Genomic DNA, 18085 nt, shown 5'->3' on the forward strand with positions numbered 1-18085 from the left:
CTGGGGGAGGAGTAATTAATGTTCTCCTAAATAATCCTATGAAAGTGCTAACAATTGGGATGAATGGTGAGTTATTCTAGGAGGAAATAAAAACTGAAATTTTGGAACTCTTAAAATATATGATAGAATAAGAATTATTTAATCGAAATAATACACTTTGGTTGATTCTTCCAAAATAATACAAATTTTAGGTTCTTTTTAAATAATACAAAAACTTTATACCTACGTTTCGTAAAGTTGGATGTAACTTAATAAATAGGTAAAATGGGAATACGTGTCACTATTTCATTAGTTGTTTTTCTCTTTTCCTCCTTCCCTTCCAAACCTTATTATTTTTTTATCTTTCACCCATTTTTCTTACCCCTGCCCACCAAAAAAACCACTCCTTCCCCACCTCTGCCCACTAGCACTCTAGCAAAGCTATGATTCTGTTGTTTTATTCCTCAATCGAGAATTCTAATGATTGTGGGGGCTATTTCAGAGTCTAGGAAAAGGGATGGGGTGGCTTCATGGGTAGGAGAGGGGTGGTTGGGGTGGTTTTGGGGTGGGGGAGGGGTTGAGGTGGTTTCGGGGTAGGGACGGAAGGGGTTGCTGGTGGTTTCATGGTGGAGGAGGGGGTGAGGTCAGTTTTGTGGGTGGTGGAGAAGAGAGAAAGAAATTTTAGTTTTAAAAAACTTTCTAAATCTTTTTGCATGTTTTAAAGTTTTAAGTGAAATTGACATACTGTAGGAAAAATTAATATAAAGTTTGTATTATTAAAAAATAATCTAAAAGTCGTATTATTTTGGAAGAACGGCTAAAGTTTGTATTTTTCTAGTTAAATAATCCATAGAAAAATACCCTTATATTATTTTTACAAGTTATGGAAAAAAAATATATAGAATTAAAGTGGAATATAAATCTTATATCCCATAATTGTTGTACCACAACTAGTTTGCCACTTCTTCTTATCAATCTATATGTATTATTGAAATGTGCAGGCAACCATTATACGTCCACATATGACACCTCACATTAAACGATGAAACGTGCTGGCAAGCATTCATACGCTAACATTACATCCAAGTGAGCAAGATAAAAAAATGCATAGGGAGTATGTCATACTAACTGTTTATGCTTTCGGGAGAAACATCATAAAGTCACAAAATTTATAAATAAAAAAAAATCCGTGCATTTTGCACGGTTCAAAACCTAGTATGTAAATAAAGCAACATAAGTTTCATATACGACCATCAAATAATTTAATGCAAAAATTTTACCATAATTTTCTGCAACGCGGTTAAGATTTTGCTTTATGTGTTCAGTCACTTATTCACTTGTAGACGTTGTAGTATAAGAGATCCCTTTAACCTAAAAGGTGATTTAGGCTATGTTTAGTTCACCTGAAATTTTCTGATCTGAATTTATCTGATCTGATCTGAACTTATTTTTTCTGATCTGATCTGATCTGATCTGAACTTATTTTTTCTAATTACAAGATCTTATCTTTTAGATTTTTCTCAATATATAAGAAAAAATATAGTCATGTGAGGTCTTGTTTGATTCGTCTCATTGAGTACTTTATTAATATTCAATTATTATAATTTTTACTAATATGTAATGAAAGATATAATGATTTTTAAATATAAGCATGATCTGAACTGATCTGATCTGAACTTATTTTTTCTGATCTGATCTGATCTGATTAGATCTGAAATAAGCAAAAATAAGGTGAACTGAACATAGCCTTAGTAATGTGAATCATTGAGGTTGGCTCAAGTGGTGAGCTTTTCCATCTTTCCAAATAAGGTGTAGGATTCAATTCTTACCTCCAAGCATTTGCTTGGAATTTTAGGGGGTTGGGAGGCTGTTTGGCTTGTAATCTTAGAGCAATTCTTTTTACCAACTTTTAAAAAAGAGAAGGTATTGTGTCAGACCGTCCGACCATAATATTTGATCGGACGACACTCAGTTGGTTTCAAAAAAAATTCAGTTGGTTTCAATTTTTGTTCAGTTGGTCTGACACAATGGAATAAATGAACCAACTGAAAGAATAAAGGAACCAACTGAAAGAATAAACTAACTAACTGAAAGAATAAGGTAACCAACTGAAAGAATAAACCAACCAACTAAAAGAATAAACAAACCAACCAACTGAAAGAATAGACCAACCAACTGAAAGAATACTTCGACTAACTGAAAAGAAAAATTCAACTAAATGAAAGAAATATAAAACCAACTGAAAACAAAACTTAAGTAAATGACATAAAATAAGTTCTAAATGAAAGCAACTTAGCTTTTACGTATATTATCGTTTAAGTTAGTTTTCCTATTCTTTCATTTAACAACTAACTAAAATATATATATAAAAAAAACTAACTGAAATCAATCATGCTGAAACGGAATCTTCCCTAAAGCCTGCGCCGCATCGGTATGAAACGGAACATTAAACTCCTTACAAATCTTCCCAATCTCCTCAACAGGCTGAATCACACCAATCTCATCATTAACCATCATAATCATCATCTTCTCTTCTATTAATCTATCGTAACTTGTCGAACACAATTGAAGAATATACAAAAATGATTTTTCATTCCTCAGTCTAATGCCTTTTTCTTCCATGGCGGAAGTGAAGGTCTCTACGCTTCCAAAGTTTACGATCACTCTTCTTCTTCCGAGAAAAGTTACCAAGGAAGGTCTTTCATCATGTATAATTTTTAACATATTTTTTCATTTTTTTGTTAATCTCATACCCCTCCTACTGGAGATGACGGCATGAGTCGAGGACACACTTGTGCTCAGTTTGAGTAGGAAGAAGGAGAAGAATCATCGGAGTTGAAGAAGAGAGGAGGATGAGGGAGGAATTTTAGTATTGGGTTGGGCTCGTCTAACCATAACTTATGGTCAGACGTCTGACCCAATACTTTCACTTTAAAAAAATATATAAATTTAATGCCATTAAGTGAGAATGTAGTCTTATATTGCCTCCTTAAACTAATAAAGGACGAAGGGAATAATAATCTACACAAATATATTAAAAGGCGTGCGTGACCATGCATACATGTCATGTGGCACCTTTGTTACTTCCCTTAGAATTGCCCAATGTGTAAATAAGTTATGTTAATTAACAAATTAAAATTAGCTTGCGATAAGTTTGAACCCATGACCTGTCGCTATTATACATGACATAATTACCATCTCAACCAACTTTCAATCATGTTTTCAATATCCACATTATTATATTTGTACCTTCAAATATTGAGTTTTACTTAATATATTTGGGAATGGAAAAAAGCATATTAAGTTACTAAGCAAGCAACTATGCCATGTAGCGATACCCCTTAGAGTGTTTATTTATGGAAACACACATACAATAAAAAAATAAATAGAAAATGAATCGTATCAGATTTGATCCAATGACCTCAAGCTTATACACTAAAGCCTTAACCACCAAACCAAGTTATGTTTGGTGTTATATAAAGTAAAATGTTAGCAAATAGATATTATAATTACCCGGGACATAGCCCTGACTTAAAAACTAATTAGTTATTATAAGGTGATTAAATATTATTCACTAATAAAATAATATGACGATGATTGGGTTATAGTGTATATTTTAATTGTCTATGAAAGAGTAGGTACAAGCTTAGCTTCGCTATTTGACAGTCACATCCAAATTCCTGACGCACACACTAACTAACCATTCACCCATTTGCAAATAAATACTCAGCCTCATTCGTCTCCCTTTTTAAATGGATTTTTATTTTGTCTTTTTTTTTTCTAAATAATTAAGAGATATATTTCAAACAAAACCTTACAACCAAGCATGAGCAATCTAATTACAATTCATAGATCATAGGAAGCTCTTGTAAGTAGTGAATCTGTACTAATCAAATAGATTAAACCTAAATTACAAGAACGAGTTGTGCCATGGTATGATGGTCACAGCCCTTAGAAACAAATTTCGCCACCACCAGTGGGAATTCACGATGACGCTCATCCCCCAAGGTTCACACAACTATATCTTACTCTGTGCATCCAGATCAAAGATTGGTATTTCTCAAGAACTGCTCAAATCTTAGAGAGAAAATAGGATAGACTTGTGTTTAGGGTTTATTAGAATAGAATAATGAAATCTCGGTTTCAGAGATTAGTATTTATATTAAAGTATAAAAAAGGAGTCCCACGGATTGCATGAAATCACAAACCGCGTCAAAAGACGCTCGCCTGATCGGGTCGGGCGAAGCCTCCCGATCGGGCCCGAGAACGGACAACGACAATAGGCCAAAATCGAGGAAAAAGGAATTCGCCCCGTCGGGCAGATTTGCCTGGTCGGGAGGACCTTTGCCTGGTCGGGCGCGAAGCAAACTTCCACGTTGATTTGAATGTTATCCAACAATCCCCCACAAATGCAAAGTTAGCAAAACAAGAAATGAGTAGGACAGCGAAGTTTAATACTTACATATTAGTGTCCAAGGATTAAACTAATATGTTAGTGAGATGGGGTGTCCCCTCGCCTACAAGTACAGGATTGAACTTGCAGGAGAGAAGAGGAACCCAATAACACATATTTGACTTTCACGGCTTGAGAAATACCGTGTTATCCATGAATTGTCCCATAAACAACATAGAACACAGTTGATCATGCAATTACACAAGTCAACGTTTGATAGTAGGTAGTATAAGGGATCCCCTACTCCCAAGTACAAATAGGTAGTGGGATATAAAGTCACACGTTGAGTTCCCACCACCTTTACCAAATAAATTTGGTGAGTAAATATTACATGTAATGAACCAATATAATGTTAATTACTTTTTTCCTGTAATGTCATGAAACTATAAAAATGTATTATATACAATAATTACATGCTGTGCAAGTTGCAAGCTATTTATATTGTTTCTTCTGAAACTACTACTTTTTTTTGTTAAAAAAAGAACGTCTTTTTTCTTGCTTCTTCAATACTAAAAGAAATACCAATTGTTTTTTGTTCGAAGGAAAGACCACTTGTTTTTTTGTTCTAAAAGAAAATACTATTTGTTAATAAGAAGAAAGCAATCATTCACAAAAGTATATTCCCTATACACCCACGGCCAACTTATTTGTCTTGCTTGCTATGGTATACACCCTATACAAGAATTTTAATTTCACCAGTCAACTATGAATAAATGTGAGAATTTAAAAATTGGTCCACTTTCGATTTGTTTAAATCGCGTTTTTACCCTATTACCAAAAACATAATTAGAATATGACCTGTCATTAGAGATGGTTAATAATGCGGGTCAATTTAGCCCTGCCCACCTCGTGGGTCGTGTGGGTCAGGCTGCAAAAAGTCTGGTCCAGCCCAGTTCGAACCGTGAAATTGGTGGGTGGGTCGTGGATCATATTTCTTAAGCCCAACCCACTATAACAGCTACTAAAACCGCCCAACCCAGACCACAAAACCGGTTCAGCCCAGCTCATGAATCGGACCAGCCCAGTCCAAGTAAATATTGAACCAAATTGTGTATATTTTAATTAAATTGCATATATATAATTCAGTCATATTTTAAAATAATGAAATTATTCATTATTATTAATAATTGTATATATTTTACGGTTTTTTCACCAGGTACCCCTGTGGTTTTTCAAAATTCATGGGGTACCCCTAATTTTAAAAAAATGCACCAAGTGCTCTTACTGTTTCAATAAAATGCACCAAATGCCCTTAATGGCTAACGGCGTCAAGTTTCTGTTAGTCATTAAGGTTATTTAATCCTTCTAACCCTTTTAATTCAAATTAGACCCTCTAAACCTAACCCTAACCCCTAATCTAACACCTCTCCCCACCCTAAACCCTACCACCAGAACCCCCTCTACCCTTCCCCCACCCCCGCAGCCACCCTGCCCTGCCCCAACCCGTAACCGCCCTCCCCTCACCCCACCCTCCCACTACCCCCAAGCCGCAACTCTCCTCTCCCGTAGCTCCCCCACCGTACCCTTGTCAAATCCTCCCTCCCCCACCCCCTGTCAAATCACCCCTCCTTCTTCTTCTTCATTTCTTTTTCTCTCTCCTTCTTCATTGATTTTTTTTTATTTCAAAAACTGATTTCGAAAATTTTTTCCTGGTCTTCATGCATAAAATAAACAATGTTGCCACATTAATAAGTTAAACTTAGTCATAAAATCCTCTTGGATCATACCAAATTTTGGGTCTAAATAATTAGGTGTATGTAGACACAAAAACATGTTTCTCCATTTTAGCATATGATCATGATAAATATCGTCATCCTAATTGTTTCGGTCCATAGGAGAGCATGCAAGAGCTAAGCCTAAAGCTATTCTAAGAATGCAAACTATATTTATCTGTTCCAATCCCAGTTACAAAAACTTAGTTAATTATTCAACATATAATTGATTGTATTTTCAAGCCATTATCAAAAAGTCCAATAAATTATTGTTGATAATTAATTGTATTATATATTGTAATATATATTCTAAAATAAAAGATATTATGAAAACCAAATTTTGTCTTATAAATAATGATTTCCGAAATGAAATGATCATATTTAATGATAGATAAAAAGAATTTTTGAATTTCGGATAACAAATAAAGATCGGTCAGATCTTCGGTTCCGCGAAGCGCAAGCTGATACGTCTCGGACCAAGCTGAGCAAGTGCGACATTGAGACATTCATTGAAATTCATAAACACGTAGTCGATGTATGTCGCACATTGTCTTGTGCACCGTGCAACGAGGATCATATCTCTTTTTTTTTCTTTTTTTTTTCTGATTTCCCTTTATTAATAAACCTCGTTCCATTCAGTCTCGGAACAGATTTTCACATGCCTACCCACGACCAGAACACCTCAAAAACTTTCAATCTCTATTCAAGCTTCAAGATTGCTCCTTTTTGGCGGATCATTATTAATTAAGATGTAGATCATTAAGCAATTCACGTTCCTTTGTATATTCTAAATCTCGAATATGTCATCCTTACTATATATCATACGCATGCTTATATGTTTATTGCTTTCATCACCGTTCATATGTTTATTTCTGCTAACCAAATTAAATGTTCCAACATTAAAGTCTTTTGCTACTTATTTGGGAAGATAGGATCAGGAACCCTTTAAATTGATCGCTAGCACTAGTAGAATAAATGCTTTGTTGCGGTCGTTAAGTGTCCTATTGCGGCGGTTTTGGTCGTGCAATAATTAAAGGGGGAAACAATAGGTAATTAATATATTGTTGTGGTTTAAAACCACAACAATATTTGAAAATATTGCTGCGGTTTCTAGGCAAAACCGCAGCAATATGCCGTATTTAATAATAAAAAAAAGGAATATTGTTGCGGTTTCTTGAGAAAATCGCAGCAATATCTATTTTTTTTAATATTAAAAATACAGGTATATTGCTGCGGTTTCTTCCCACAACCGCAGCAATATATGCAAGGCAGGTAAAAGAAATTTTTTTTTTTTTGCCATTACTCAAAGCGTAAACTTGTGATAGTTATAATACACTTATAAGATAAATATTTTTAAATTCAAGGAGACTATTGCAGTACAATAACAACACAAAAGTAATTAACCCAAACTAATATATATTCAATAAAAATAATATTTTACAAACCCTAATTACAAAATAAAAAAAATGAAAACAGATTAATAAGAAAAAAAAAATTTAAAACGAAAAAGGAAAAAAAAAATGACTCACATTACAGAGAATTAACAAAAAAATTAAAAATTAAAGAAAAAAGGGAAAAATATCTAGATCTTGAAACTCGAACAACGAACGCCGGTGGTGGAGACGAACAGAATTGAACCACCAGCGGTACATGGAATGCGAACGATATGTTGACGACGGAGTAGAGGAGCGACTTGCGGTCGAGGTCGTGGGCTTGGCAGCTTCTTGGGCATCGCTTCGTTCACTTCGAAGATTGACGGGAGGCGGCCGAGGTCGAACGCCCGATGGTTGAGAGGAAGCGCTTGGCTTTGCTCGTTCGCTTCGAAGATTGACAGGAGACGGTGGGCCGACGAAAAAGAATAGCGTGTAAGAGAGGAAAGTGAGGAATGGCGATGGGTCGAGGCCGATTGAGAGGAACGTGAGGAACGCCCGGCCCGACGGTTAATTGAGAGGAAGAGATAAAGAGAGGTTGAAAGAGATGAGAGAGACGAGAGAGACAAGAGAGATGAGACGTTGAGAGGAAAAGAGGCGGGTGAGAGAGGGAAAGTAAGTGAGGAAAAAAAAACCTAGCTCCTGTCTTTTATGCCTTTTTTTAATGATATTGATGCGGTTTCTTTAAATAATTGTAGCAATATATTATAATATTTTTTTAATATTATTTTAATATATTGCTGCGGTTTTTGACAAAAACCGCAGCAATATGTCTGGTCAAATACTCAATTTGTTTTCGAAAAATGTTATGTTGATACCATATTGCTGCGGTTTTAGGCCGAAACTATAGCAATATCTTTATTTTATATATTTTTTTTACGTGATATATTGCTGCGTATGGGTAAAACGCAGCAATACCACCGCAGCAATAAGCAATTATTCTACTAGTGTAGTGAGCATATCACAAAAATTAGTCTTTTGCTTAGCTTGTTTATTTAAGCAAATTAGATAAATTTTTAGAATGCATGAAAATATTGCTTGGTTATTTAATTGAATAAAACTATATTCATGAATCTTATTAAGTAGAGGCCAACAATGGACGAATTTGATTCATGATAATATATGTGCCATCACCTCCAAAATCAATATTTGGTTCATAAACCAATTATGAAGTTATGATGGGAAAAACTACATTGAACAAGTCCCTATGGTTTCCCAAATATCTAATTAGGTTTATTAGTCCTCCTTGAAAAACTTGTTGGCGACTTCTTTTTCAAAAAAGAATTTCAAAGCTAGAAAATCCTTTAAAATGAGGTAATCAAATCGGCAGTTGCACGCGTAGGCAATATAATAGGCCTACATTAGGCTAAATATAAAAGAAACACAAGTAATATTTTCTTAGAATATAAAAATGAAATTGTCAAAAGTGTCATAGATTTAATTAAAAGCTCTATAAATAAGAATAATCATCCTATGTATTGAAAGTCAGTGAAAATTAGTATAGATGCCAGCAGGCTGCTAGCTCTCGATGATCCACCTTGGCTCGTCTCTCATGATGTACGATACGTCGTCATGCTTCGTTGCAACACTCGACGCAAGAATATCCTTGTAAACCTATTGACTTCCCGCAAACACGCCATGTTACCATACCTCTTTTATCGTTGCACACTTATTACCAACTACACTTGTAGACGTCTACTCGCTTCTTCGATGATCTTCAACACCATACCAATGATCTCCCACCTTGAAGGCTCGTATGGATAAAGACCTCGACCCTCTATAATTGTAGCTCCAAATCATCATTCACCACATGTCACCAAGTGCAACACACTTCCAACTCACATAGGAAGAAAATTCAAGGTCTCACTCGACCTCGACTCTCCACCATCATAATACAAACCATAAGGACTCTTCATAGTTCTCCGAGAATTCCGACGATGTTGATCTGACATCCTTCTCTAGGCTCAATTTTTTTTCACGCACCATACTCATATGTGCCATCTTCAACTTGTTCATTCCACGGTTCACTATATATAGCCGAAGAGACACCAACTTTAGCATCATGGTTCTTTTTTACATGTGTTAGTTTTGAAGGAGGAATGAAAAGAATAATGCAAAAGTTGGAAAAACAGAAACTCAAACTCAAACTAACAACTCTAAATTTTTCTCATGAAATACAATAACAGCAACTTGCCTATTATATAGGCTAATACTAAGCTAATTAACTGGGAATGCAATCCCACGTTTTACTCTACTAGCCAACAAACCAAAGTCATGCTAAGTAAACCACTAACCTTAAAATAAGGAAACTAACTAACCACTAACTCTAAGCATGCTATGCTAATCTATTGACTTCAAACCCACGTTCCAAAACTCTAGGAAGAAACTTTGAAGCACCAATTCCAATAGCTTACTGTATAAATACTTTTGACAAATCGACACTCTTTATGAAGTTTTCCGCATTCCTTCCTTCCTTAGCCAGCTTTGCCGTGTTTCTAATGGTATACATTTTTCTGCTCCTTGCACCTCGAGCTACTACCATAGCACCCTTAGCAACTTTCCAGGAAACACTCTCAAACACTACCTTGTAGCCGGACACATCAAGTTGACTAGTTGATATCATATTTTTATTCAAAACAGGGATGAACTTGACATATTTCAACTGAAAACATGTCCTCACTTGCAAGTTTAACGCTCACATCTCCCTTGCCCTTAACCTCCAACGATCTATCATCTGCAAGTCACACCTTTTCGAGCTTCACATACCTCAAATTCTTAAATAACTCCTTTGTAGGGCTAAGAATGAAACGAAGAGCCTAAATCCATGTTCCATGAACTAGTTGAGCTCTCTGCACTGCTCACCATCAAAATTTTGATGAAAGAAACTGTAAAGTGGTGGTGCATTTTTTTGGATTATATAAGGTTGTTATTTAAAGAAAAATTGATAAAGGTGGTTATTTATAAATAGTTGGTTTTATGATATATTTATTTTCCAAAAATCTTAAAAAGAAAGAATTTTTTCCTCGGTACTCCCTCTGTATTTTTTTATCTTTCTCACTTAGAATTTTGATACTATTCACAATTAGAGAGAATCTTTTAGATTTTTCTCAATATATAAGAAAAAATATAGTCATGTGGGGTCTTGTTTGATTCCTCTCAATGAGTACTTTATTAATATTCAATCATTATAATTTTTACTAATATATAATGAAAGATATTTAATGTAGAATAAGTGCATTGGCAAACGTGCAAAGTCAAAGTAGGAAAGATAAAAAAATACAGATGCTTTAAGAGTTACATGCTGAATTTTGCACTATTCATGTGGTACCTTAAACTATTTATTAAATTTAGACTCATAGATAAAAATAAAAAATTTGCATGTACATCTTTGTTTTTCTGTTTTGTTGACACTTCTAATTTTGGCAATTGACAAGGTCAAGTGCAAAAGGTAGAAAGGATTAGCGTAAATGAAGCGAGAGATGGTGGACTGAACTTGCAAATAAGGAAAAAGGGTCACATATCTCAACTAAAAAAACACTAAATTGCAAAATGTCTCTTCCAAAATAATGAAGGGAGTAAGATGCTATTAGATATATTATTGTTTTATGATATTTAATGACACCTTACAGTTTTGTTTTATTTGCGAGAAATATCTTACCCAATTTTCCAATATTGACCACCAGATAACGGTGTTGACTCACTTGAATCTCCCATGTGCTCTACACATATGTCGGGATTTTACACTTTTTTGAGGAGAAAATAGAGGCGAAAGGTTTGGAAATGGAAAAATCCGACGCACATGTGGCAAGGATAAAAAAATAATATATAAAAACCCAAAAATAGGTGGGTCAACGTATAAAAATACGACAAGATTGTATTTCGCAAAAAATTGAAATGTTAAGATTTTAAAGTTCTAAAATAGGTGTGAAAGGTTGTTTTTCCAACAAAAAAATTATGCAAAAAAAGTTTGTTTAGACAAATTATCCATATACTCCCTCTGTATTTTTTTATCTTTCTCCCTTAGAATTTTGACACTATTCACAATTAGAGAGAATCTTTTAGATTTTTCTCAATATATAGAAAAAATATAGTCATGTGGGGTCTTGTTTGATTCCTCTCAATGAGTACTTTATTAATATTCAATCATTATAATTTTTATAATATATAATGAAAGATATTTAATGTAGAATAAGTGCATTGGCAAACGTGCAAAGTCAAAGTAGGAAAGATAAAAAAAATACAGAGGGAGTAATGCTTTAAGAGTTACATGCTGAATTTTGCACTATTCATGTGGTACCTTAAACTATTTATTAAATTTAGACTCATAGATAAAAATAAAAAATTTGCATGTACATCTTTGTTTTTCTGTTTTATTGACACTTCTAATTTTGGCAATTGACAAGGTCAAGTGCAAAAGGTAGAAAGGATTAGCGTAAATGAAGAGAGAGATGGTGGACTAAACTTGCAAATAAGGAAAAAGGGTCACATATCTCAACTAAAAAAACACTAAATTGCAAAATGTCTCTTCCAAAATAATGAAGGGAGTAAGATGCTATTAGATATATTATTGTTTTATGATATTTAATGACACCTTACAGTTTTGTTTTATTTGCGAGAAATATCTTACCCAATTTTCCAATATTGACCACCAGATAACGGTGTTGACTCACTTGAATCTCCCATGTGCTCTACACATATGTCGGGATTTTACACTTTTTTGAGGAGAAAATAGAGGCGAAAGGTTTGGAAATGGAAAAATCCGACGCACATGTGGCAAGGATAAAAAAATAATATATAAAAACCCAAAAATTGGTGGGTCAATATATAAAAATACGACAAGATTGTATTTCGCAAAAAATTGAAATGTTAAGATTTTAAAGTTCTAAAATAGGTGTGAAAGGTTGCTTTTCCAACAAAAAAATTATGCAAAAAAAGTTTGTTTAGACAAATTATCCATATACTCTCTCTGTATTTTTTTATCTTTCTCCCTTAGAATTTTGACACTATTCACAATTAGAGAGAATCTTTTAGATTTTTCTCAATATATAAGAAAAAATATAGTCATGTGGGTCTTGTTTGATTCCTCTCAATGAGTACTTTATTAATATTCAATCATTATAATTTTTACTAATATATAATGAAAGATATTTAATGTAAAATAAGTGCATTGGCAAACGTGCAAAGTCAAAGTAGGAAAGATAAAAAAAATACAGAGGGAGTATTAATGATCAAATCTGTGAGATTGACAAAGTAAAAGTAACATTTAGCCATTGAAAAAACAGAGGAAGCGTGTTTCCACACATTGTATAATTATTATATAGAGACCTTTTATTTGGTCCACCAAATAATCCCTCATAAAAATTAGAAAAAAAAAAAAACGAGAGTCGCTACAATTAGCCAATCCTCCTTAATGTTATTAAATAACTCGACCTTATGGCAAAAAACAGCTAATCAAGAACCCAAAAAAAAAAAGAAGCCATGGCAATAATTAGAATGAAATCCAAGTATACAGTCAAACCAGCTGAGCCAACATGGAATGGCATTCTACCCTTATCAGAACTTGATCAAATTTCAGTAATTACACATTCATCCGTCTTATACTTTTACGATAAACCAACAAAAGAGGAATGGCTTAATCCATCAAACAACAAAATCATGAAAACCCTTAAAGAATCCTTAAGCCATGCCTTAGTCCCATTTTACCCATTAGCAGGTCGACTGAGTTTCAAAGGTGAAGGACGATTCGAACTCGAGTGTAATGCGATGGGAGCAGAGCTCTTCGAGGTCGAGTCTACCATGAAACTGGCTGATTTTGGTGATTTTTACTCTTGTACAAAAAAGTTGCGCGAACTTCTCGTTCCCATGAGTTATTACACGAAACCAATCCAAGACTTACCTGTGCTCGCAGTGCAGATAACTCGATTCAGATGCGGCGGCCTTAGTCTTGGCATGTCAATGTCCCACATCGTTGCTGATGGGCGGAGTGCATTCCATTTCATCAAGGAATGGGGTAGGCTTGCCTTAGGTAAGCCACTAGAAGAAGCACCTTTCCTCGATCGTCGCATCTTGCGAGCTGAAGCTCATCAGAGAACAGTAGTTGATCAGAGTGAACGGATGAACTACTTTAGTCAGCTGCGTTTAGGTGAAGATAAGTGGGGGAAGCAGGTATCTCCAACCTTTGTTGTATTGACAAAGGACATGATTATGAGGCTTAAGGAGGTGGCCAATAGTATTAGTAACCGGGAAATTGTGAAGGACCATCTGCGGCGTCCTTACAGTCGGTTTGAAGTTGTTGCAGCTCATGTATGGAGATGTGTTTGTAAGGCACGCGAGCTCAAGAGCGAGGATATGTCAACGTTAATGGTTGCTGTTGCCGCACATGACCGAATGGAGCCACCATTACCATCAAGGTAATAAAAGTAAGAAGTATATACAAAGGTTTTTTATTAGAAAGTACTTAATAAAACATAAGTTTTATAGGGAAGTACTTAATAAAAAAAATTGTTTAAAAAGACTTATTAAAATGCTTCCGGTTGTTAACAACAACCATTTTATACATTTCATAACAAAACACCAAATTTCGACGTTGACTTTTTTCTAACTCAAATTAATTGACTGTTTGAATTATTTCTTTCTATCTTACAACTCACTACTCTAAGCTCATCTGCAGTCAATGTTGAAATTTGGTGTTTTAGCTTGAATTTTGTAATATGGTTGCTATTCACACCCGAAAGTATTTTAATAGATCTTTTTAGACAAAAAAAAATTCATTAGGTTCTTTCCTAAAAACTTATGCTTTATTATTTTCTGACAAAAACCCTATATACAATAATGAACATCTAGTTATTTATTGATATAATTTATTTTGTTAAAGGTATTCATTAAGCTCCAAAATAATAAGGCACGCACTACTATGAGGCCAAAGTTCAAATAGCCGCCCTGATATCAATTACAACAACTATTAACTCGGTAGTTCAATTATAACTATCTGTGACTAGAGATGCATGGCAATCGGTAGCATCTGGACAGAGTCCTTTAGGATCCAAATCCAGATCCATTTTTTAGGTAAAGATCCATATTCATTTGGTAATAAGAATGGGGATCTATATCCATATCCTTATGGAACCTACAGATCCGGGTCCTAAACGGATCTTTGCCTATTTTCTTCAAAATACCCTAATTTTTACAATAATGAAAGATTTTAAACAATAAAGTCATCTACTATCAACCAAAAATTAAGTTTAAAACCATTGCAACAAAACTATTTAATTATCAAATTGTAGATTAGTCAAATGCTTCTAAAAGATGAACAATAATCAACCAATTTTTCGAACTCAATAATCCAGTAAATTCACACATTAGTTAGAACAATAATTCGAAATTCAAGCAAAAATCCGTTATCACATGTAGTAACTAATATTATAATATTAAATAATACTATTATAAAAACGGATATATGAATCTGAATCCGGGTAATAATTGAGGATCCGGTCCAAATCCGTTTTTTCAAAGGAGGATCCAGATCCTACCCAGATCCATAGGGTCGTCCATAAGTTGAGGATCATATCCGCAAAAAATGGATCTAGATCCACGAATTCGAGTAGGGTCCATTACCCACTGCCATCTCTATTTATGACCAAAACAAAACCAAAAAAAGGACATATATTTCAGCCATAATAAATCAGCATCAGAAAGTTTTTTAGGCAAGATAGCCCTAACTCTATACAAGAACACTCCTTGATAACCTTCAACACGGAACTAACCGTAGGGATTTTGCTAGATAACTGGAGTAAGTAATCACATGATTTATATATATATGTATGCAGTTTCTTTGGAAATGCTGTAGTTGATGCTGAAATATCTAGCAGCGTTGGGGAGTTGATTTCAAGGCCACTAAGCTACGCTTGTAGTATAGTCAGGGAGGCGATCGAGAAGGTGACTAATGAGTATATCTTAGCAAGCATCGAGTTCTTGAAAGAACAGAAAAACCTAACCAAGTATCAATACATTGATGATAGGGGAATAATGGAAGGTCCTGCGTATGGTGATCATAACATAACGGTTGTAAGTTGGTTAAACCTTTCGAGTCATGGAGTAGACTTTGGATGGGGAAAGGAGATACATATGGGACCTCCTATAGTCCAAACTTGTGATGGTGATATTCATCTTTCTCCTTATAAGAACGACGGATCCTTGGTAGTTGGTGTGTGCTTGCAATCTAACGAAAAATTTGTGAAATATATAACCTCTCCCATTGTGTAAATTGGAGTTAAGGCATGCATATGGAAAGATGTCGAAGAAAATGTTTTCTCCATTCTTCTAGGAATTCTAAGGTGTTCTTCGACTCCAAAAAAGAAGTAAAAGAAAATTCTAGGTGTTCTAAAAACCTTGTGTTCTGTTTTACATTATAATTATAGCAAATGACTTTTTTATGTGAGAAAAACCAACATGATTTCACTTAATGTAGTTTATAAGTTAATCTTTCTGTGTCTTTTCATAAATTATAAACCAGATGGAAGTTTAAAACTTACATATAATATTTGTTATGGGAAAAAAACAATTATCAAGATTTTTTTTTGGTAAAATGTAAGTAGTATATTACCAAAAACAATAGCAATTCTAGCCTCAACATTTAAACTACACTCACAAATACAGAACACAAGTGAGTAATCTAGACAACCAACAACATCATCCTGATAAGCTATCTAACCATTCTCTTTCACTAGCAGACTATTTGTCATTTACACATGTTTAGCTCTAATACAGACATCCATCTTGATATTCTTAACTACATTACTGGGAATCGAATTGCAGCATTCCACAAGGAGTGATTTCTTGCATGCCAAATGTAGTTACAGTAGCAGTAAGAGCAATGTAACAAATTCTCCATTGGCGTTTACTTCTCTACTTCCTTCCCCATTTCTTCCATGTGGTGTACAAACATTCATCCCCAGCAAGTGTAATACCCAACCACTGCAGAATCTAAGCACTGATTGTTCTGCTAAATAGGCATCTGAAAAATAGATGTAAACAATTATCTTTCCCTTGATCACAGAGTAAACAATTTGTATTTATGCATAAATCAACTGCTGCCAGTCTGTCTCTGATTCTAACTCTAGCTAAAGCTACCAACCATGCTATGAAAGCATGTTTTGGAACATTCATATTGTTCCAGTTCCAGTAGCGCCATCCCACATTCTCAAATTGGCCTTTAAGCCATTTATAGCTTTCCTTTGCTGTGTAGGCATGAGTTCCATTTCTCCAATTACTAGTACTATTATAAGCAGCTTTAAAGATGTCCTTAACTATGCATATATTCTTCCAAATCCAACTAGCAGAGCTAGGTGGAGTATAAGCCCACTGGTTGCTATCTTTAATATAAATGGTATGAATCCATTTAATCCATAGGACATCCTCTTTTTGAGCAATTTGCCACATAAATTTGCCCACAGCAGCTGCATTCCAAGTGATGCAGTCTCTAATACCTAGCCCTCCATTTTTTTATGCATACAAACCAATGACAAGACTACAGGGGGGCTTATAGAGGTATATCTTCCCTTCCCACATAAATGCTCTATAAATTTGAGTAATTTTGTTAAGCACACTTTTAGGAAGTAGAAAATCTGAGCCCAATATGTGTGAAGGCTTAATAAGACTGAATTAACTAGTGTAATCCTGGCAGGATATGAAAGGTGTCTAGAGCTCTAGCATGTAATTCTTTTCAGAATTTTGTTAACCAGCAAATCACAATCATACTTTTTCAGTTTCCTAGATGTGATGGGTATACTAATATAAGATACCTGAATGGGAATTCTCCCTTTTGGAAATTTGTAACTTGTAGGATCCTTCTCTGAATTTCTTATGGAACATTGCCAAAATATACTGCAGTTTTAGATGGACTTGCCTCCAGACCTGAACTATCAGCAAATGCCTTTAGTGTTCTTTTCATTAACAAAGGGACATCTCCTCTACTGAATAACATTAAACCATCAGCAAAGATGAGATTATTTAATGATAATGCACCAAACATGTGGTTAAACTTGAACTCTTTTCTTTTACCCATACTCTACATAAGCCTTGTGAAGTATTCCATGGCTATAACAAATAGCAATGGGGGATAGGGTCTCCCTGTCTCAAACCCTTTTTGCCTTGAAAAAAAGCACATAGGCCTCCATTAAAGCTCAATGAGTAAAAAGGAGTAGAGATACAGACCATTATCCAATTCATAATCTGGCTAGGGAATTTTAAACATGTCAGCAGCTCCCTAATGAATTCCCAATCCAAGGAATCATATGCCTTCCTTAAATCCACCTTAAATGTACCTTAAATCATATGCCTTCCTTAAATCCAAGGAGTTTTTTTCCACAAAAGCACTTTAGACATGGCTAATAATACAAGGGAGCACACGTTTCAATCTATTGCATAAAATCTTAGATATGATTATATAGACAACATTGTAACAAGCAATGGGCCTATATTGAGTTACATCTTCTGGCTGGTCACACTTTAGC

General features: G+C 34.6%; 1 protein-coding gene across 1 annotated transcript; it reads left to right on the plus strand.

Moving 5' to 3' along the window:
- Positions 1–12994: 12994 nt before the first annotated feature.
- Positions 12995–13992, plus strand: LOC125494879 (spermidine hydroxycinnamoyl transferase-like). Its single transcript, XM_057393103.1, has one exon. It carries the CDS (start codon positions 13053–13055, stop codon positions 13986–13988), a length of 936 nt encoding a protein of 311 aa, XP_057249086.1. The 5' UTR covers positions 12995–13052; the 3' UTR covers positions 13989–13992.
- Positions 13993–18085: the final 4093 nt, after the last annotated feature.

The sequence above is a fragment of the Beta vulgaris genome, chromosome 2 (assembly GCF_026745355.1).
Source record: "Beta vulgaris subsp. vulgaris cultivar EL10 chromosome 2, EL10.2, whole genome shotgun sequence".
Taxonomy (NCBI): domain Eukaryota; kingdom Viridiplantae; phylum Streptophyta; class Magnoliopsida; order Caryophyllales; family Amaranthaceae; genus Beta; species Beta vulgaris.